Here is a 22,818-nt window from a genome sequence, read left to right on the forward strand (position 1 = left end):
ATTGTGTGTGCTCCCTCTGCTGGCAGCTGCTGGTACTACAGGAGCAGCTTCCACAGAGGCTCACTTGGCGCAGATATCTGCAACATGTAAAGTGATGCTCCGCGACCTTTCATCTTTTAGTTCGTTTTGACATGTAGTTAATCTACCACCGCTCTGAGAGAACAGCCAAAAACTTGTAAATCTGATGAGGTTATTTGCTAATTCATGTTTTTTTTTAAAAATAATTTCCCTGAAGTATGTTTTCCACATCATTTCATTGGTAAATAAAAATAAAAATGCAGGAGGCCTGCGGGGAAATAACGACGGTAACGATGTATCAACCAAACAGGGAAAACTTAAGCTGTGCGGCAGTTTTAAAGTTTACAGAAGGATGAACTTCTCATTATGAGGGAGGAGACAAAGAGGTGGGAGGAGAGATGCAGAAAGTGTGAAAGAACATCCATAAAGTACATGTCTTAAAAACAATTACAACCTCAGAATTTAAACGTGAGGTAGAGGGGACAGAGCCACGACTGTAGGGGGGCATTTAACCAGAAAGACGTCGGTAATCTTAGTTCTGCTGCTCCGTTTTGACAAAAGTGTGAAAAATAGGTGGAGACCAGCTCTAATCAAGTGAAGGAGGTGGAGAAACAACAGCAGATGGTGGTTGTTGAAACTTTGACAGGACAAAAGGTCAGTGCTCCCTCTAGAGGTCCAAAGAAAGGAGTGCAGTGCCAGTGGTCAGCTGGGGCCCTGGGGTCCTGCTGGACTGAGGAGCTGATATTTCTCCAGGACACAGTGGGAGCCGAGCTGTGACGTTACCTCTCATCCACACTGGGAGGATATTTTATGTGAATCCTGCTCATTTTTCTTTCTTTGCAGCTCTGTTTACTGATAAAATGCTTCAAATGTGATTTTTTTTTTTTAATTAAAAATGAGAAACACTTGACATACAGTATTAAAACTTTTACTCGGACATGATACAACAAACAGAAACAAGATTCAGAATTAATGAGCGAAAAAAAAATCATATTTCTTTTCTTCTTTCAATCCCCAAAGCACACAGAAGTCAAACAGCTCCACATATACAATGGAGTAGAATACAAACAGGACAAAGAACAGACACAAGAGAAAGAGACAAATTAACACAAGAGAGACAGGTTCCATTCTGATTTTTCAGTTCTTGCATTTGTTTAATACTTTGTAATAAAGAAAAGGTGAATAGCATAGTTGGAAAACAGAGACAGGAAACAAGACAAATAAACAGTGTGACAGTTTTTAAGGTGTAGAGTAAACAATTAAGGAAGATCCTAGATCTACTAGAAAATAGGTATTTCTGTTTTTCCTCTCGATCAACAACTGAACGCTTGATCCAGGTTCCTTCCCTTCCTTCTGACCTGCCCTCCAACATTAAACACCAGCAACCCCCTCCTCCTCAAGGAGAGCCGTCATATTCAGCTGATCCCTCCTGGCAAGTTCCTCCACTGTAACCTGACCTTGCTCAGAGGTGCCCCCTGCAAAATGGGGCATAAAATCTGGTGGCCATTGCACCGCATTACAACAGTCAGGACCACAGCTTGTACCTCAGAATCCAAAAGATTCTGGAGGGTTTTTATTTCTATAAATTCAAGCTAAAGCCAGACCAGGCTAACATAGCAATAAAAAAAGAAAAGATATACTCAATCAAATCCGACTGAAGAAGAGCAGGTCCAGGGCTTGGCTAGCCCCGTTTAATCCTTCCTTATTTGCATTTCATTCACAAATGTATGTTGTCAGGTTGTGGGACCCCATGAAAAGCACCGATGCACAGCTTGAGCACCCTGAGGGGTCCACTGGTCTACTACTGGTCTACTACTCCAGTGACCAGGCCGGCCCTCGCCACACGAGCTGTCATCCCATTTCTAACGGGGCCCCTGTTTAGAATGCATTCGACAGGCCAAGGTTAGAGCACTTTCTTTAGTGTGCAGCACAATAATCACAACAAACATAACAGATTAGCCTGGGGACTGAGTGGCCCTGCATTTAAGACGGCTGCAAACAGCTTGGCAGTGATTAAAAAACAAAAACAGTGAGGGTGGTGGTTTCAAGGCTGCATAGCACACGCTGAACCGTATTGATTATAACAGGATCGGCCTGGGCTCCAGGGGACGTGCACCAACGCCTCCCTCATGTCTAATCTACACACAATGATCAAGTCTTCAGTCATAGCTTGCGATCCATTTAAGAAAAAGCATAATAATCAATGTCTTTATTTTCAAAACCCAAGAGAAGTTTCAAAATGTAACAAAAATGGCGACAACAATACTGTTACACAGTCAAAAGGTCACAGCATGCGTCTGCCTTGAGTGCACACCGTTGCAATGACAAACAATTGTGGGCGGTGCGATTCAGCGGTCTCCCACGGTTACCGCAGATTCTCGCAGCTCTGCCGTCAAGTACAGTAAGCAAAGAGGGACACGCGGCGCTGAATCCCTTCTCTACAGTTCTCCTACGCAAGCTTGTCCCGTTAAAAAGCTTCACATCCTCAAACAGTCCAAGAATCATAGGTTAAGTTTACAAGTTCAGTCCAAAGCAAAGCTCAGTAAATCTGAGCCCACGTTGGTGAGAGAATAAGATGTTAAGGTTTAAGCATAGCAAATGAGATGTGGTGAAAATAACAGAAGGAAGGAGAACAGGTTGTGTTCATAAAGCTTCAGGTCAACACACCAATGGCTACCTCTTCCTGCTTCTTCTATCATTTCACTCAACTAATTTATTCAATAGCGCTCAGCGAGTCACAGCCAAAGGTACATTTTCTGCCAGTTAAAAGGCGTAGCTGCAGATTCCATACACGTGCACAAAAACATACACGTGGCCACACGTACTAAATGCTAAGAAAAGAAAAGAAATACCCAACCACCAGCTTTAGCTAAAAACAACAAAAAAAACCAGCCTGCTCAGCAAAGCTAAATGTGGCTTAGCTACAGAACCTGCACTGACTGTATAGCTTTTATCACTGTATATATATCACCATTAAATGCTAGGCTCAATGTAAAATGTAATGAAATACAGATATGCAACTGCTAAACTTGCATAAGTCACTTTAATATGGAGGGATGGGAACTGTAAATGATCTCATGACCAATTAAAATCATGTAACGGACAGAGTTATTTTAAAATAACTGCTGAACGACGTTACAATATACAAGCTGCTTATTCAAAATGTTTGAGGAATCATTTACAGAGGTCGGTATCTGCTCAGTCAGCACTGTGTGACCAGTATTTAACAGTATACACGGACCACAATAATTCCCATCCCCAGTTACAAACATGGCTGCAGTTGCATCAGGCTAAAACGTCAAAAGAAGGAACTCAAAAACTAAAATCCTGCAAAGAAAGTTTCAACCAACCAGAGATTATTCATGCAAAGCAAAGTCCTAAAATCAGTTGAACCTCACAGACTTCCATCCTAAGCCCAATTTGTTTGGACAGCTGAACTCTAAGCTAGATCACAGATCTAAAAGCTCATTGGCCACAGAATCATTCACACTCAAGTCTCAAACCGCTGTTAGCTCACCTGAACCAAACGAAGCCACTGAAGCACTGAGACGATACAACAGCCCATACAGTAAAATGCTGGCAGATATCGGTGTGCCTCATCTCAATCATAAGTCAGAAACCGTCTTTCTTTACTTTGCCACCGAACAATAAAATGAGTCAACATAAGGGACTGACTTTTCTGGAGATTACATCGTTGAGCTGAGCAAACATAAGCAAAGATGGAGGAAAACTAAAACAGCACCAACGTCCTTACATGTTAAAAAAGAATCCAGGCACCTGTCTTACAGGTCAGCCTCCAGCCTCCGTGTCCACATCAGATGGGTGAGGCCGGGAATTCTCTCTGAGAAGTATCTGGACTACACGCTGAGCAGGATGTTCACTGGTCCTTCTGGACCCTGAAATCCAACAGCTGATCTAATCATTTTCTCCAGCTCAACTTCTTTCCAAGACATAAAAAACAAACTGGCTCAGTCTGATAGGGTACAAATTCTTATCAGCCACAGCCAAAATCCAAAAGAACTTTGCTGGTAATCATTTTCCACAGTTGGGAGACAACAACAAAGACGGGGGTCATAAGGATAAAAATCATTTCAAGAGAGATATCTACACTGTAAGCAAGTGTGGCGAATGGCTGTTTGATTTGTCTGTGTATTTGCATACTGAGTTTGCATTGATGTAAATGTGCAAGTCTTCCACTAAAATACCACATTAATGATTTAGCACCTGGGAGAGGACTGCAGTACCTCTTCCCTGTAGAATGATACTGCAAAATATAGTTTCTAACTACTATTAAATGTGGTGACTGATAAGGTGGCAAAATGTACTTCAGAAAGTCAACACTCCTTTAAATACTTCACTCACACGAATGGAAGTAAATAACTGTGTACCCCAGTGCAGACAGTTCAATTCATAGGCTGCTGCTGCTTTCCTGATCATGTGGTGGCTGCAATGCTCAGATCCAGTTTCTCTTCAAAGATTTTAATCACAGTAAATGTCAAGTGCCATTGCCAACATGATCTAGCCAATCTGTTACCAAGAACAAAAGGAGGCATTGGCAGAAATTGGTGCAAAAGCAGCAATGAGGTGTGGTTTGGCCCTCGGCTCAAAAACAGTTTCATGGTGATGTAATTACACGGGGGACGACTCCATAGTTGAGTCAAAAGCACAAAATAGAAATTTGTTAAGTGGAGCCACATATTTTACTCTGGTTTGTTTTTGGTATTATTTACATCTACTGTACAAAAGTGTTGAGCACTGGGCCGATACACACTCAAAGCTCCACAGCTGCATCTAATAGGTGTAGGATTTCAGTTAAACTGCACGGCATCGATGGATTTAATTACTGCATAACAGCAACAAGTCACACAAGAATGTTATCAAAACACTGCTTGCAAATGTGCATCCATCCACAAGAAGTGGGCTGCGAAGTTATTGCAAACGCATCAAATACCAGCTGAAATTGCATTTTTCCCTTTCCACTTCACATCTCTGCTGCTTTTTTTTCTTGTGCTGCACAAAAAACCCCTAAAAACAGCTATCGCACTTCATTACACAGAGAGGACAAACTAGAGTGGAGCAATGCCTCTCAAACATCTCAAGCATACAGTCCAAAGACACTTCATTATCTACTAAGTAGAAAAGTCACATGTCAGACACATCAGTTTACTCAACAGACTCCCAGATCAGTCAATCACACACTCAGATACAAGCTGTCCAATTATACAACACAGGATTGTTCAGAGGGAAGAGAAGATTATTTTCCTCATTCGTGACCAATACGGCTGACAAAAGCTTTGCTGAAAGTTAGGACAGGCTAATACTGCTGCTGACAGCCGTAAAATTCAACCACAGCCCTGGTTGTTAATATCAAACTAGTTTAAACTGGTTTGTAATCTGCAAGGGAAGTCACCAATCATTGGCCAAATTCAACAATAAGCCAAAGGATTAAAAAATGATGCAAGAGTGAGAAAACCCTACGCTTAGTACCTTGAAGTTCATCTTAGGTGTCTGAGAAAAGATGGTCATTTCTAAGAAGTAGGAACATTTACACAGTCACAACTGACAAAAGTGCATTAATGACCACCAGTAAAGGGAAGATTTGGGGAACAGGAGATAAAAGTGAAACAAATAGGATTTTTCCTTGCGTGAAGCTTTACTTCCTGCGAGCCTCAAGCAGTTTAAAATGCCAAACATCTGCCAAAGTAGAGAAAAGGATAAAATTTAAGCTTTAGAAAAAGAAAAAGGAAATTCAAGTCATTCTTCTTGTCTTACAAAGCTCTCTGTGCGCATCAGGGTGGGAGGGACTAAGTTCAAGTTCAGACAAAGTGCTCCCAGCCCGCTTTTCCTGGATTTCAATGCCTAAGAAAAAGCTCTCATTTCATGAGTACAGTACTTCAAAAATAGAAACTCAAACAAGTTTCTGCATGATTGAAAAAAAAAAAACAATCATAAAATATTTCAATGTTTACCAGATCTGATGAAATAACTGGTCGGGTGCTTACATGTCCTTTATAGGACGTCTCCTGACAATAAGAAATTCATTTGTTTCATGGATTCAAATGCTTTGCACCTGATTTCAAGCTAAAATCTAAAAGCTAGTGATAACATACAGAGGAGCAGCTAGCAGTAACTGTCAGTAACCCAAGTAAAAACAAGAGAAAAATATCAGTTATGCAGAAGCAAAAACCCCACTGTCACATGAAGATGTGAAAACTGAAGCCTAACTTAAGACATTTACTGTATATGTGGGATAAAAAGGATTATATCTATTAAGTTATTAACCATTTGGTGGGAAACCCAGTAAGGGGAAAAGATCATACTGTTCATTCCATACAATTTTATCGGTACATGAGTGATAGTCTGTCAATCAATGTACGCAGGTTTAGGGAAATGTGTGTGTGAGAAGACAGTTAACCATGGTGACAGGGAATATTTGTGTGTTAAAGCTGGTGCATTAAAACCAGCAGGTGCTTAAGTTAAGTGAGGCCCAACACAAAGAGCCAACGACCAAACACAGGAGGCCGAGTTGATAATCCTGGTGTGCATCGGATGCTGACCGATCTGACGGTGACTCCTCTAGGTGAGCTGGTGAGGAGCCTCCAGCATCTCCATCAGGAAGGTGTCAATGGGCGTGTCACCGATCAGTTTGAAGAAGAACAAATGCTCCAGGCACTTCAGACCGATGGAGCGCAGTGCTGGGAGTCGCAGGAGGAGCTTCGCAAACCTGGATTACAAGGCATGGATGAGAAGATAAAGTACAGAAAGGATCAAATGACCAAAAGCCTGATGTCTGAAACGCTGATCAGAAATTCTAACTCTACAATTACTGCAAATGGAACTCAGTACAGTGGAATCAAATATATACGTTATAGGTTATATACGTTTGAATCTGTGTGAGTAAACCAGGCTGTTTGGTCAGTCTTAATACTGTACACAAGTACTACTGCTCAGTGGTCATGTCCTCTAACAGGATCTGAAGCCTGCATGATAGATCTCCGACATGCTGGACGATCAAAAAATGATCGAGCTGGTCTGTGCTACAGAGACAACAAGGGATGTCCTTTGGCCTGTGTTATACCTTACCTGCCCTGCTGATCTGGGTATTTCTGTTTGCAATAAGACTCCAGAGATGCGTACACCCTCTCTCTGAGAAGCTCCACCTCACTGGGGTTGGACAAACCCTTGGCATCTTCAGGTAAAAACAGACAAAATTTGCATTATATCTAAAAGAGACTTAAACATATTCAACAAGATTCTCATTTTAACATTACAAACATCTTAGTTTCATGTGCTTAATGATATTTTCACGTGTTTTCCAACCTTCTACCGGTCTGCGTACCTGGGTTGAAGAGGATGATTGCTCGAAGGCAGCCCAGCTCTGTCTTGTCCATTTGCATGTCTCTCATTTTGCTTACAAGCTCTGTTAAAACCCTGAAGAGAGAAGAGAAGAGATATGCAGCAGGAAACCCCGTGTGGAAACAGTAAGACGATGTCAGACAATGGAAGAGAAAGGAAACCCATGTTAGGAAGAACAAGAAGAAAAAAAAAGAGCAGGAAATCAATCAAAAGACAGGACGGAGAAAGAAAAGGAAAAGTAGAGATAAGAAAAACAGACTCCATGATCATACGTGGCTATTTCACAGCATAGCGACTTCATCTCCTAAATAGTTATGGCATGGCTGAACTGCTGGTTCTGCAGGTGGACCAGGGTGGCAAGCTGCTGGTCGTAGCTTTGGCTGACTCACTTTTCTTTCCCACTTTCTCAGTGTTTGTGTGTTAGATATACGAACAAATGTGTCAGGATGACTAAAATGGCTGCAAAATGTTAACACCGAGAACAGGCTGGAGAGAAAAATGTTAGTAGTTTCAGGCTTTAACACGGTTACATGCACAGTTGAATTGAGCCACGGTTAGAGTTTGACCCGGTCATTTAATAGCACCCATTTGTCCCAGTATATGTTCACAGGGTGGCACAACGCTTTGGACTCTGTGAGAAAACATTCAAGACATTCTGCTGCTTCCACCTTGTCAGATACATGTAAGTGAAGCCAGCTTCACATCACAAATGTTAAGTTAATTTATCTGAAGTTGTTTGGTAATTTAGTCAAATGATGCTGCGGTTACAAAATCGACAGTTTGGAAATGCTTTAAACGAGTTGGCATTTGGCCTCAATACACCGATATTCAGTCAGTTTCTGACACGTTTAGACAAAAAGATGCAAAAAGATGAAAAAGATGGAACTTTGGAGCATATACAAAGCACCCAGGCCCATCTGAGTCTAGTGGGGGTGCATACATGCAGAGTGATTCAATTCAAAATCACATTATCTGGGTGTGTTTGTCTGGTTTTGAGAGCTTCAGTTTCATGCTATTTTGGTCAGACTGACCAGAATAATACTTATTTTTTCAGTGCAACTGTGTCCTCAACAGATTAATCAGATGTGGTAAAAACACAATGTAATAATTCAGCGTACAGGGTAAATGACTCGGATTTATTTAGATCTTATTAGTCCAAATGTACAGTCATATTTTAGAACTATCACTTACAGAAAAGAAATAAACAAAGGTTTAATATCCGGATTGGCTCACATTAAAATGAGAATCTTTAACAGCTTAGTGAACATTCTTATAAAATCCTCTCACTACATGAGTTAATAAAGGCAGCTGAGCTTTACATGATGGGTTTGGACTCTTTGCCTTTGTGAGCTCAGCACTTACAACGTCAGAAAAGCATCTAAAAAACAAGAAAACTGTCATTCTATCCGATTTTCTTTCTTAAAGAGATTAGTTAGGATTGGGATATTGTAAGCGACAGGCGTACACTTTAAAAAAAAACACCTGCCTCGCTGCAAGATAACAAACAGCTTTCACTGTGGCACACATTCATGTTGTGAGAGGAAACAACACATGCTGGATTTAATTAAGTTCATCAAAATGATGCAGGTTTGGTCTGCTGACCCCAGACTTCTGTGAGCTCTAATGTGTGAAAAGGCGTCTGCTTTTACAAGCGTCACCAGGACAACCAGGTCTGAAATCTTTTCAGGTGGCAGCTTTAAGGTAAGCTATGGGTTTTCTCAAAAAGGTCGATTTTAAATCTGTTATATAATGTTTAAAAAAATTTTTTTACCAATAAAGAGTGAAATATATATCAGAGGTTTGTTCATTTGGTTGCTTTGTCTTGTAATTGAAATTCCTTTCTTTAATCTCATAAGATTTTTTATAAGTTAATTTCAACCAAACCAACACTTTTCTCATCATGCTTGAAGTGTTGAGTAAGAACACATAAAGGGAGTTGTGTGAGTCATGAAGTGTGTCCCTGCCAGTATGACTTCAGAAAGAGGAAAAGAGTACAGGCCGGAGAGTGATGGGCATTGTGGACTTACCTCCTGCTCAGCTGTTCATGATCAGAGATGCATGTATGTATCTAATTATGTAGATTTTCAAAAGGCACCACCCGAGTGCACAGTCATGGCAAAGTTTTATACACACCCACACAATGGATAAATGTATTATTTCCATTCAGTTGTGAAGGTGGAGAGAGGCTCGAATGATTCTTGGTACACACCCAAAGTGCATGTCGTTAATGTTCTCACGTTGCTGAGCAGTTTTACTGATAAGGGCTGACAAAACATCAGAGGGCGCCACAGTAAATTAGGGGAAATAAAAGCCGAGCACTGGAGTAATAGAAAATTTGGACACACAACCACATATTTCTTCAAGCTAATCCACATGTTTTTTATCTGCTCTTTATGGGTTGGTAAGACTCAACAAGCCTTTTTAAACACAACTAAATAAAAAGACATTATTGATATTCTGTCGGCGGTCACATTACGCTGTCAAAGTCGCAAAGAAAAAGTTCATTAAATCAAAGGATGAATAAGTTCCGTAGTTGCTGTTCAGACGTACATTTTGTCGCAAGAAACCCAGCTAGCTGTTGCTGAGCTTAAGAAAAGCCCCAAAACATCAGCCTGTTAGCTTTCGTTCCGTTTAATTTCATGCTGAGTCAAAGACGAGGGGTTCAAGAAAAGTGTTTGTGTAGTGGCGTAATTACCTGTCAAATATGGCCCCAACCTCAGCATTGTGCGCCCTGTGTATTCAATCACAATGTGTTATTACAACGTTATTACACAGTTACATTGTTATCACAGTATTCTTTCTGTGTACTGAGCCCCTTCAACGCTACAGATCGTCTCTGCTTAAATACAATTTCACAAGGTTGAAACTGTAGTATCATGTATAAATTTTCAGGTGCCATTCTTGAGCAGAATTCATTGGGACTACTCATGCCTCGGCTTCAATTTTTCTTTGTGTATTTGCACAAAACATAATCAATTTTAATATTCTGTTATAAATAGCTAAACATGGACTTCTGTTTCAGTCTTACATCTGACACTCTTATACTCATATGTACTTGGAAAGGTAGACAGGAGGTTAAAATTAATCTTAATAGCCAAATGCATAACAGCAGAAAACCATTAGTAAACATGAAAATGTTTATAAGTGGGAAAAACCCTCAGCCTCAATTTATGATCCGCTATAAATTTATAAATGTTACCAAATCATGAAATGTAACCTCAACAATATTTCAACTGAGCTGTGGTTAAAGATGCATTAAAAATATAGGCTCAAGAGCAAAGTACAACATTGAGGAAAAGTATTTTATATTACAAATAGAAAGCAACATTTCAGAAAACACAAAGCATGCCTACTGTCTTTGTCATTCTTGTCATTGGTGAGGTGTTGTTATTTTCCTCTGTGGACCCACCGTGATATGTTGGGGTTCAATGCTAATGTCACAAAAACAGAAGCTCTTCATATGGCCCAAAACAAAGAATCTGTACAGTTTTTCATGTTAAAAGCTCAACTTTACGAGAGAAAATAACTAGTTTAGAGCTGTGTAGAAATGAAAAGTTTATATTTCAATAGCTAATTTGTCCTTTGAGGACAACTGTCCGGGGCCCATTTTACTCTTTTCTATTGAAACTTAAAGTTATTTAAAGTAATTTACAATGTGGTCACAGGGAAGGACAGAAAAGACAAGGATGCTGAAGTCAATGGTTGACCAACTTCCTTCAGAAACATAAATATGGGGGATCCAACACCACTGCCATAAAAACAAATCATCTCTGTGATGTATAGCCACACATGTGAATTTGTCGTCATGCTGAAGAGGCCACAAAGACGCCATCAAAAGCCAAAAGAAATCTCAAAGAACCTTTAAGTAAAACGGTCAAAGTTGTGACCTGTGGTATCTTAGTCCTGTGGTACTCTGTCACAGTTTCAGACCCATAAATGTACATAACAAAAGTCAATGCACTTCAAAACAAGTCAGAAGCACATCATTTTAGGGTTCACAAACTTCTATAGTGTTACTTTAAACTAAATACACCTCCTCCACTTTAGAATGACAAAACCAGTAGGTTGCTATCTTTTACAGCGTGTGTTCAGTTTTACGAAATATTGTGTAAATGTGAAATAATGTTGTCTTTTGCCTTCAGGACCAACCAAATAAATAGTCTTCAACAAGGAATACAGTATAAAGAAATTAAATTCAGCTTATGATTTCATTTTTTACATTGTCCTCGATAACAAAATGTGGTTTAATCGCCTCAAACAGATGCTGATGCCAAGCTGAAACAGAAGCCTGCTGCTTCAGGAGAGCAGAGCTACGAGGAAGTTATCGGAGGAACATCATAGAGCGATTTGCCAAGAGCCAAGTTAGCTTGATTTAAACCTGATTGGATTTGTAGGTAAAATTCACCCTCAATACCAATATAATTACTGTGTAATTAACAGTGAATTAACACCTTGTGATGTGATTGAGTTTTACTTTATCATCAAATGCAGAGTTTGTTAATCAGGTCAGGTGAGAATGTAACAAACACTTAAACTTCAAGTGTATGATAATCTTTAGATGGAGTGTGCAAAAACATCCCACTTTGACATAAATCCTTTGTTCATGTATCTATAGTTTGTGGCGTTTCTCGCCAGATTTCTAGGTAATCTCTGGAAGACTGCCTAACTAGATCATTAATCAGATCGATCGATGAATGTAGCGGCTAACTTTGTGGGACATTTACTGTGAGTGTGTGCTGGTGAGAGCGGCTGCTTCATACTTTTTTCCTTTGACCTGTATGATACTTTCCACTCGCTTGTCACAATTGTTGACATGTCAAACACGTGTTATGGATGTCAACACAAAAAACAGTCATCAAGGACTCTGATCTGCCATTCTCAGCAGCTGTAAGTAAAACACACCTATTTCCAAGGTGTACTTTTTGCATCACGTCCTGCCTTGCGTGTGCTCCTGACACATTCCCCTAAACACAGCAGTTCGTGGTGATAATTTAAGAAAACTACTTAATGCACCTATAACCCTAAACTAGATATAAAGGCTGAAAGTACTATTATAAAACAATAGTGCGTGGTCACTATAACATTGATAATAATGGGATATAGACTTAAAGATTAATATGATCTAAATAATTTTAAGGGTAATTTCTCACACACACACACACACACATATATATATTATATATATATATGTTCACGTGTTAGTAATCACAGAATAATGCAACAATGGGTGCTTTGCCACTGACTGGGTGTGGGTATGCATGCATGTTTATGGGTAACAATTAATCCCCACCCTCCCTTGCATGTGCCAAAATCTTACAGGCAGCACTACAGAAGCAGAGTCTCTCAGCCAATTACAGCCAATGCAGAACACAGCAGTTGCAGCCAACCAAAGAGAGAAAAGACACTACTCTAAATCCCTTAGAATTCACTTATCAGGCTAAACCTGCATGATATTCATGTTTGGATTACTTTATAAAAACACAGATTGTAAGTTGATAATTAAACAACAGAATGTAACAGAATGTTACGTCTTTCCTCGTTGTGGTTTAAGGACGTATATTAATTTATTGGGAGAATTCAAAAGAAGGTTGTGTATTCTATCCTAACACTGTATAGGAGCAGATCCTTTCTAGTTTTGAATTCAAAATGAAGTGTAATGGCCTCAAAAAGGCACTTGGATAACAGTTGAATGATGGTGAAAAGAGTCGGTCGGTTTGTGAGCGCATGCATCTGTGCATTACCTGTCAAAGATGGCTCCAACACCTGCACTGTGAGCACTGTTCCTGTGCACGTGGAGGCCGGTGGCCAGTAAAATCCCGTCCTTTACTGAGATGGAACGATGGGAGAACGATGCAATCAGCAGCTCATTCCAGCCTGTTGAAAGGTAGATGCGCTATTAATGTTCCTTCAGTCATTCTTTGTATTTGTGTAATTTTACTAAGATCTACCACCAGTGGCTAAAGTTAAAAGTGTAACAGTAACAGTAAAAATCCCTAAAAAACTCTGTATAGACAGTCCACATATGTCCCATTTACTTTCCCCTTTTTCATGATGTATAAAACCCGGTCAGGAAGGAAAACAAACTGGCATTTGTATGACAGTAAGTGTAGTAGCTGTGACTGAGAAGTGGAAAATAAAACCTAACAGCAAAATCACCAGTGCTTCTTTAAAGCTTCTCGGGTCAAACAGGTTTACCTGCACGCAGCAAGATGACCTGATCGTCCAGGGGCAGCTCAGAGAAGTGGGGGATCCTCTTGGCCCACTCCACCAGAGTGAAGAGCTGCTTGTCTGCTGCTTGACAGATGTTGGTGACAGGGTCGTTGGGCTGAAATGAACAGAGGTGGAGCGTTATGACTGTATTAGTCATGTAAACAAGCTCACAAGAATATTAAGGCAAACACGCAGTCTCTGATTAAATATAAAGCCTTACTTCATGTGTCTGAATTAATCGGTAATTTGTTCAAACTGTATCAAAATCTTAATTTGGTAATACTACTGTCTAAAGCGCTTCAAAGGAACACAGCTTGGAGTAAATTCCTGTGATTCAGAAAACTCACAGAGCTGCCGCCTGAACTTCCATCTGCATGAAGCTCAGTTTTCTGCTCTACAGCCATCTCTGCTTCCAAAATCTTCTCTACTGGCATCTCCTCGTTCACTGCACTGGTGGACTCCACTTCACCTTCTCTTTCCTTGTTCCTCTGCCGCTCCTCTTGAACAGCTGCAGGAGAGGGAAAAAGAAAGGGAGGGGAGGAACACAGGATAAACAATAAAGGACAAGAAAGAGATTAATGGGAATAAGAGTGTGAAGAGTAGAGAGGAAGCAATGAGGATGGGTGGATTGGGTCAATGGATGTCAATGTGGACGGTCAGAGGAAAGAAAATACAACAGCCAAAGTAATGAACAGGGTGGTGACAAAATAATAAACGGGATGAATGTGTCAACAGGAAGGATAAAGAAGGATAGAGACGTACAATTTAAGTGCAGACAAGAAGAAAAATAAGAACTAAAGATCACTAGGAAAAAGGTTTCTATAAAAACAAGAATGGAAGCGTAAGAGAAATGAATGGCTTTTTAAAGTTAAAAAAAACACCTGCTTACTGCAAAAAGTAACATGTAAAGACAACAAATACAACTCCATAAACTCTCTGTATTTTCCTTTCAGTAAAGGTTTATTAGAACCTGACTTGTAAGAAAATATGAAGCATTTTATCCATTTCAGATTTTCTGGGGGACAAAATAATTCGCATTAGCCCAAATTAATTGATTTAATTAACTATAAGCGGGGCAGTTAAAAGTATATATTTATATATATTTATGCTGCTACACTTACTAATATTTTACTGCAAATCATTTGCAGTCAAAAGTTCAGAGTTTTCATTGTCAAAGCTTTACTTTCCCCAGGAAATCATCAAACACGGACTGAGGTGACTTTGCTGCTTTGGTTTATGTTTGCATCAACAACTTGGTCTACTTACCTAAAAGTGAAGGCAGGAATATTAAGAAAATAGATTAAAAAAATACCTGTTCACCAACCATCCAGGCTGACTGTTCAGTCATTCAACAGGAAATGTCAAGAAAGCACCAAAATTGAGGTTTTGTTTGATAATCAAAAACAGGCTTGAGGAGAAATGTGATGTCATTACCATCATGATTCTATGCCAAATACCAAATTTTCTTGGGTTGTGCTTTAAAATCCAGCAAGTATCAGTTGTTTAAACAATGTCACAGTGAAAGAAAACATTTTTCCTTTGTTGTGAGATTTAATTAATTACTTAAGCGCTTAAAGTTCGAAGCCAATGAACTCAACTCAAGCAAAGACTGTTCGTATTAACCAACAATCTCCACAGATCACTGTGTTTGATGTGTGTGCAAAAGTGTGGAGAAGTAGGTCTAAAATGCAAAGATTGGCTTGAAAAGAAATCTGTAAACACAACTCTTGCCGCTTTTCAAGCATCCAAGTATCTTGTAAGCTCTGAGCAGATGTGGAACTGCTCTGCGGTAGTAAATGTGACCTCACTGGGCAGAAGCCAGATGAGTGTACACAATAAATAACATATTTAAGGAGAGCAGGATGATGATTAAAATAAGTGTGTATATTCAAACTTTTTGTGTATTTATAAAGGTTAAAAAAACCAACATGTGGAAGTAATTTCAGGCTTGCTCAGGTCCACCTCTGAGCACTGGCAAGAAACAATGGAAAATATTTTAAAATAAGTCCTTCTCAGTAATGTAATACAGTGTCATAATCTTTGCATGTTGATTGCTCATACAGACACAGTCACACACCCCTCCCTCCCTCTTCTCCTTACATCTGTCGTTCATCTTGGCCACTACAGAAGGAGGGAGGGGGGGAGAGAACGAGAGGAAACAAAAAAAGAGGAAGAGAGGGGGCAAGGGGTTAGTGTTTACAAGACTTACCCACCCCCACCTCCCTCTCTACCACTCTTTACTCGTTCTTTCTATTCTCTACTGTACACATTTTAGTCCAGACATAAAATATCTAACACTGCTAGTTTGTCAAGCTGTTAAACAGTCGTGTATCATTCAGACAGCTTCATTCAGACCGGCCCAGACTCCGTAACGACTTATATATGCAATTCTTGGCACTGAATATGTAAAAATACACACCACACAAAGACAAATATTACATAAAAGACCCTTGGAGTTACTTAAAGTGCCAGACTATCGCTTAATCCGTGAGCAGTGAGAGCAACTCTTTAATCCCAGTGACGGACCAATCAGTCAAAAAATTGCCTTTGGAGTAAAATCTGAAACTGTGACGCTGGAGCAAACAGCAGGTTCTCATTAATCATCTTCTAAGCTGTTAGGATTGGCAGGGAAACTGCTGTATATGTAAAAGGTGCCAAATCAATAACAGATAATTATGCAAACGCCTCAAATGTCTCACACGCACCCTGTTGAAAATGCTGTAGAAATTTTTAGTCGGATCTCCTAAGACTGCTGTTGTAGCTATGAAAGTAAGTGACCTGGTTATATTGTGTTAGATATTGGACAGATGTCACATAGTCTGGGTCTGAAAATATCTGAAACTCCTTTTAAATTGCCACCAAATTAAAAGAAAAGATGCATTAAAGGGGTATTTACTGATGCTTCCCTAGTTAAGAAAGTTATGAAACTAATCTGCATGTTGATTGTATTTTACTATTTATTGATTAGTTGAAGAATATCATTTAAAAGGAGGAGTGAAAAGGTTAGGGTCAAGATTTACATGGAGGAGCCTGCCAGATTACAGTTACAGTGCTCGTGGCACTTCTGGTACTGTTATGTTGTGTAAAATATGATCTATAAATAAATTAAGCCAAATAATCATATCATGTGGACTTCAGAAGTGTTTAACTCAGACAATGAAAGAGCAGCAACAAGAGATTCCAAGTTAATTTCAGACATTGCGAGAATCTAAAATTGTTGAGGTCATTTGGTTTTGCTGCTGCCGCTGCTTTGGCTTTTTGATTGACCCAATATATTAGGTGCATTTAACAATGATTGATGGCGATATGAAGACAACACCTAATGAAAATGGCGTGGTTATGTGATACATCCGGATAATAACTTGACAACAAAAGTCACAAAACACCATTAGGCCAACTGTAAGTACCATCTTGGAGTTTTTCACTGGTTTAATGCTTTAAAACACCTGGTTACCATGGATGCAAAATGTAAAAAGATCTATGCAGACAGTGGGGTTTAGACCCTTTGGCTATTATAAAAGTTGCTGGCATGTGAGAGATTTTAGGATGCTTCTGGGTGGAAAGGATGCAGAAAGTGTGTTCTCTCATTTTAGTGAAGAAATTCATTTTTCAAATGGATCTGACGCACCTTTCTGAGGGGAGACTTTTGATGAACTGTAACGACACTGAATGACCTCAGGGACAGCCCATGTGTTTGCAAGTGTAAAGGGAAGGTGTTAAAACTAAACTCGCTAAATAGTCATTATAGTGGAGTTCCTGAGTGAAACAACCTTTAAAACTAAACATCTGAGCACGAATGCAAAACCCAAATAAATGTGTCTAAATTTTGAGTTTTCAGATGCAAATAGTTAAGAACAAGCAACCTACAGGGTTCATTTCCTGCTTGCTCACCTTCTCTCTTCATGCCCATGGCCAGGCACTTCTGATAGCGGCAGTATTGGCATCGGTTCCTCTGTCTCTTATCCACAATACAGTCTTTATTGTCCCGACAGGTGTAGGTCAGGTCTTTCCGAACTGTTCGCTTGAAGAAGCCTTTGCAGCCCTCACAGCTGTATACGCCATAATGTTTACCTGAAAAATGTCAAAAAAGATTTGCAGTTATTTCAAGTCATTTGACCAACCTTTTATTATTACACCACGGCTTTAACTCAAATGCTATACACAGCAAACAGCTGTATATTCACCAGAGGATCTATCTCCACAGATAGCACAAAGGCGTTTCTGGGAAAGCATCGGCCCCGGGCTGTGGGACGACAGCTGCTTCAAGCCAAGTGGAGGTTTCACATCATCGGAGCTGCTCACTGCATGGAGCCCTGACATGGACACTGTTGAGTTGATCTGAAAAAAAAAAACAACAGCAAAAGATACACGTTTGAATGGAGAATAATGCAGAGAGATCAATAATCAAAGCTCTGGAAAAAGCCTAAATCATCAAGATTTTATAACTTAATGTGCTTCATGTTTAAGGACAAAGAAAAATGATAATTTGATGTATTACTGTTAGAAGAATAAGTTGGAGTCATAATCATTCTTAATCATACAATCATTCTTGTATTTACATCAAAAATATATTTTTAGGGAATAATAATCATTACAGTTTATTAATTTTTCTTTCCAATGCAACTGAGATGTAAGTATAAATGAGCTTTACAGTTCTTTTGACCCCTATTAAAGCATTAATAGTCATTTTCAGGAAAGTTGAAACTAGATGATGTTTCTAACTTTATTAGAGCACAACACCACAGACAACAGACATAATATTATATTATCCTGTGCACCACACTGACGATGGCAGATTAGTTTCCACGTGTATTATTACACTTGATTACACTAAATGTTACAAAACAATACAACTGTCATGCTGAAAAGGCAGGAGTGTTCTTTGCTTCCTGCAAATCATGCACAGTGGCTGTCACATCCGTGTCAAAACACAGACAAAAACATAAATAAAAACCAGACAGCGACTTGTGTCACAACCCTTCCTTACCTGAGGGCTGCTAATTGGGCCATAACCCACTGACGGGGTGCCAGGTAAGCAGGGAGAGCCCAGCGATGAGCTAATAACAGAGAAGGGGGATCCGATGCTACTGACGGGGCTGTTGACCCCGGTGGAGGTAATGGGTGGCAGGGAGGTCATGGAAGCTGCGGCGGAGGGAACCAGCGAAGGCGAGCGTTGGCCCGAAGGTGGGGAGGACACAGACGAACTGTCTGGGCTGCGAGAATCTGACAAGACACAACCAGAGGGGCAACATCCACATAACATCCTGTGAGTGCATGGTGTGCAGCGCCTCTTTTAACAATGTCACTGCCATGAATTGTAGTGCCCAAAAGACCTTAAAGCAACTCATTTTAATGGAAACTATCATGACAGTGTAGCCACTGTTTTCTATCCCACTCCGCTCCCATGATTGATGGTTTTTAGACATCTCCTCCAGCCCGTCTGTAAAAGTGAGACCAATTTAGTCATTTTGTGCTACAAGTTTAATGGTTTGACTGGTGATGTTATCCAAAAGAAATAAAATTGGTCAACTATCAGCCCCAGAACCAGCTATAGAAATGTGGAGAAACTGTCATCAGTCAATATGGAGTCTAACTCCAGGAGGTAAAGCAAATCTTACAGCTTTGAGCTATTTGAAGGCATTTTTACATTAAAGCTTTAAAAAAGCAAACAAGTAAAAACTGACAACTCACAAGCAGTGCTGTCAAATTAAATTAAAATATATTGAGTTGCTAAACAAAAAAAAAAAAACAAAGTAAATTCAGTTTGGATTAATCATTTTCAAACAGCACCTGAGGTGAGGATAGCATCAGTTATTCTCTCTGACTGGTGTTTAATTAACCCAAAAAAATCTTAATATGTATTTAAAAGCCTTTTATGGAGTCCATGATGTAATCATTTTAATTAATTTTATTTAAAAGTCAGATTTACGAGCCTTCTGTTGGTAAATTAACTGTTTAGTTCCTTATGATCCCAACTAAAAGCGGACATTTTGTTGGCTGCATACTCACTGCTTCAGGCTGTGTACTTGGTTTCTGGCTGAATTAGTTTATCTTTCTTGTTTACAAGGAAAAAAATTAGATCAGCTGATTATATGTGCTGACAAATCATCAAAAATAACCCAAAGAGAACAGTGCTTGCAAAACTGATCAAATACTCAAACTGAAGGAACTATAATCACATTTATTTGCACCCAAACTTTAAAGTTAAATATTTCTTCCTTACAAATCTCAATCAGTTTCTGGCAAATTATTTTCAGGCAGTTGAGTATAACACCACTGCTTTCCTGGTGTATGAACCAACATTCAAAGAAGAGTTACAGTGAGATCTTTTGTTTAAAAGGTTCATAAGCATAAGGAATAAAAATGTTTCTAACTTTATTAGAGCACAGCAACATCACAAAGAGTTACAGAAAAAATGCAGACATAACATTACATTATCCTGTGCACCAGACTAAACTGACAGCCCATGAGTCATATACTGACACACTGATGATGACAGATTAGTTTCCGCATGAGTATTATTACATGACATGTTACAAAACAATACTGTCATTCTGAAAAGGCAGGAGTGTTCAGGAAAACGTGACCCACGGGTTTAAATAATACCAAACACATTACAATCGCCCACTTTGCTTAGGAGGAATACAAACTCTGATTGATTTATAGCAAATAAATAATCTGTAAGACTGTAACAGCTGTCAGGAGAGTTTTGGATAGGTTTGTGTTTCATCATAGCCTATTATTTGGTCCTCCTAGTTTTCAAATGTGGATAAAATATTATCCATGAAGCTTCAACTATTACATATAAGCATAAAGATGGAGTAGCCTCAAGGACAATCCGATCACAGCTTTGCCAATAAATGTGTGAAGTTTTTTTGCTCACCTCGACTGTCTCCCATGATGGTGGCTGGGGCACAGGGGCTGGCTGGCAGCGTTTGTCCGACGTACTTCCGTCTCTAACAACCCGCTATCAAACTCGAGACCGCGGACTGAGGCCCGGGCCGGAGTTGGTTTGGGAAACCAAAAACGGGTCTAAAATTCCAACACAAGAGAGAGAAACACATAAATTGATTGGCAGCGAGTGGCCATTTAGGTGATAAAAATGATCAATTACATGAGTATCACCCAGTTTTTGCCAAGATATTTATGTGCTTGGCGAATATTCGGCTGTTTGATGCATTTTTGGCATTTTGTACAGCGTTACAGTACGACTTTGCAAAGCCGCCAGCTGCTCAGCTGATGCCAATACTGTATTGTCATTATACAGTATAGCTATTACACTGTGTTCCTTAATAAAAAAAATAAATAACAAAGCTTATTGTAGTAATTAAAACGCCCATCATAGCTTAGACGAAGCCCTGACAGATGGCAACAAACCACTGCTTCTGGAAGTCAGCTAGCGTTAGCAATCCCACAGGTCGTAAACTAAGCTATGCTAACGTTACTAGCAAACTTTAAAGGTCCGAGCCTGGTGTAAAACTGAGGTGACCAAAATAGTGAATACATCTCTCGACACAATCTGCAAGGATAGCAGGACAGATATGTAACATTTTGAGGAAATCAAGTTATATCTGGCAAACTTTGGCAAAACAAGCTAAAGACTTTAGCTAACTAAAATTAGCAACTAAAACCAGTTAGCAAGCTAAAAAGCCTGAATGAACCGGAGGAGAGCTAGAGAGAAAATAACAGCTTATCACTGGTTGTTCCCCCACTGTCTCATTTTCCTGTGTATTTAGACAAGCTAAATGACCCAAATACATAGTTCGTACAAGTAAAGGCACATTACTGACGGTTTAGCGGCGCAGCTTCTTCGTATGAAAAGATGTGGCGACTAGGCCCCGCGTGTGTCTGCCTCTCCCCCCGCTTTGCCTCGTAGTCAGCCCTCCCTCCCCCTGCGACGATGAAAACATGATGATGGTAGAAGATTTGGCTTAGTGCTCTCTTACAGTTGAACACTCGGGCCCCCAAATTACTGCAACGCACTGCAGATAGGTTTCTTTAAGGCCGGGGAGGGGTTGTGTGTGTGGCCTTATTGTGGTTGACTTGTCTCTGAGTGTATGAGACATCCAGTGCAAGAGGTCAGGAGGTCAAGATGAGTTCAGCTTAGTGTGTCACTTGTTGAAAAGGGTATTAGCGGACATTGATAAATTCATGAGCTAAGGTTTTGTTCAGCTATGGGAAAGGGTTTTATCAAGCACAATTTTTTGCATTCTGGTAGGTTTAAAGGCAGAATTTGTTAATTTTCAGCATCAGTTTATACTTTACTTTCTCCTCGTTGTGTCCTTTATTTATAGAACATCTTAAGTCAATGACAAAATAATTAATTTAAACTTTTCTATGCAACATTCAAAATATATCACTAATAATTTGTAACTTACATCTAAACTATTTTTTGATGTAGACTTAATGCAAGAGCAGAACATATGTTGGCCTGGTTAACATAAGTTAAATAAATAGCAAACTTCCAGAAAACATTCTTAATTGTAAACTTAAATGGCTTACTGCTAATATGTTTCTTGCCAGGTACAGTCAGCCAGTAGGTCCATGATTTTTAACCTACATGTGTATGCTTAGTAAATGGAGGAGGTCATGAAACTGCGATCAAAGCTGTGTGTGTTTGGGTATGGTGGGGATAATTCAACAAGTTAATGACTCTAAAATGTACATATTTTGCAATTAAAACGCTGTCAGAGGAATTTGTTTAAATATGTCTTTGTTTAAATATACAACTTATTAAAGGACCTTAATTTGAAGTAAAATACAAAGAAAGAAACATATGAACAATAAACGCCTGCATGAAAAATAATACAAAACATTCCATTTTATAGAAATATTCTCTTTGAGAAGATTTGAAAGATGAAGCAAATACATTACAAATATAATCTACAAAATAATCCAGTATTAACCTTATTTGGTTTTTAAATACTATTAACATCCTTGAACGCATGCTATTAATATTTGTTACAACATTTACCCATTATTAGCCAAAGTAACAATTTTAAGATATAAGATGTTGATAATTTATTCATAGAAACACTAAATTGATCAATTAAAATCACTTTCTTTCTGCTTTTTCCTTCTCTTCTCTTTTCAGTGTACATCAGTCTATCACAGACTAAAAGTGCTTTATTTATTGTATTTATGATCACCCTGAAAAGTGTTTCATTCTATAAACACTTGTAAAAACACATAAACATAGTTAATTCAGAATCAGCAAAAAAATTCTTCATTCTT

The 22,818-nt window shown here is 39.2% G+C and overlaps 1 protein-coding gene across 5 annotated transcripts; it reads right to left on the minus strand.

Moving 5' to 3' along the window:
• Positions 1–930: 930 nt before the first annotated feature.
• On the minus strand, positions 931–21,557 carry rxrba (retinoid x receptor, beta a). 5 transcript variants are annotated; one of them, XR_011908403.1, is made up of 14 exons: positions 21,375–21,556; positions 20,468–20,616; positions 18,572–18,807; positions 17,769–17,922; positions 17,476–17,655; positions 15,685–15,705; positions 13,932–14,092; positions 13,570–13,699; positions 13,116–13,248; positions 10,070–10,105; positions 7,358–7,449; positions 7,102–7,207; positions 5,063–6,742; positions 931–5,022 (listed from the first exon to the last, which is right to left on the minus strand). XR_011908403.1 is itself a non-coding variant. In XM_072370883.1 (13 exons), exons 2-13 carry the CDS (start codon positions 20,481–20,483, stop codon positions 6,595–6,597), a joined length of 1,413 nt encoding a protein of 470 aa, XP_072226984.1. In that variant the 5' UTR covers positions 20,484–20,616; positions 21,375–21,556; the 3' UTR covers positions 5,029–6,594. The 5 variants fall into 5 exon arrangements, 4 of the variants coding, with proteins under 4 accessions (XP_072226984.1, XP_072226986.1, XP_072226985.1 ...); XM_072370883.1 differs by lacking the exon at positions 931–5,022 and having other exon boundaries at positions 5,029–6,742; XM_072370885.1 differs by lacking the exons at positions 931–5,022; positions 10,070–10,105 and having other exon boundaries at positions 5,029–6,742; positions 21,375–21,557.
• Between the last annotated feature and the right edge of the window lie 1,261 nt (positions 21,558–22,818).

The sequence above is a fragment of the Leuresthes tenuis genome, unplaced genomic scaffold, assembly GCF_036924035.1.
Source record: "Leuresthes tenuis unplaced genomic scaffold, fLeuTen1.0.hap1 SCAF_18, whole genome shotgun sequence".
Lineage (NCBI taxonomy): Eukaryota > Metazoa > Chordata > Actinopteri > Atheriniformes > Atherinopsidae > Leuresthes > Leuresthes tenuis.

Bases quoted from the DNA above. Each gene is read 5' to 3' on its own strand.
- rxrba (XM_072370883.1), bottom strand. The intron at 10,106-13,115 runs GTAATGCACAGA...TTGAATACACAG, and splicing joins GTTGGAGCCATCTTTGACAG to GGCGCACAATGCTGAGGTTG. The intron at 6,743-7,101 runs GTAAGGTATAAC...CTTGTAATCCAG, and splicing joins TACCCAGATCAGCAGGGCAG to GTTTGCGAAGCTCCTCCTGC.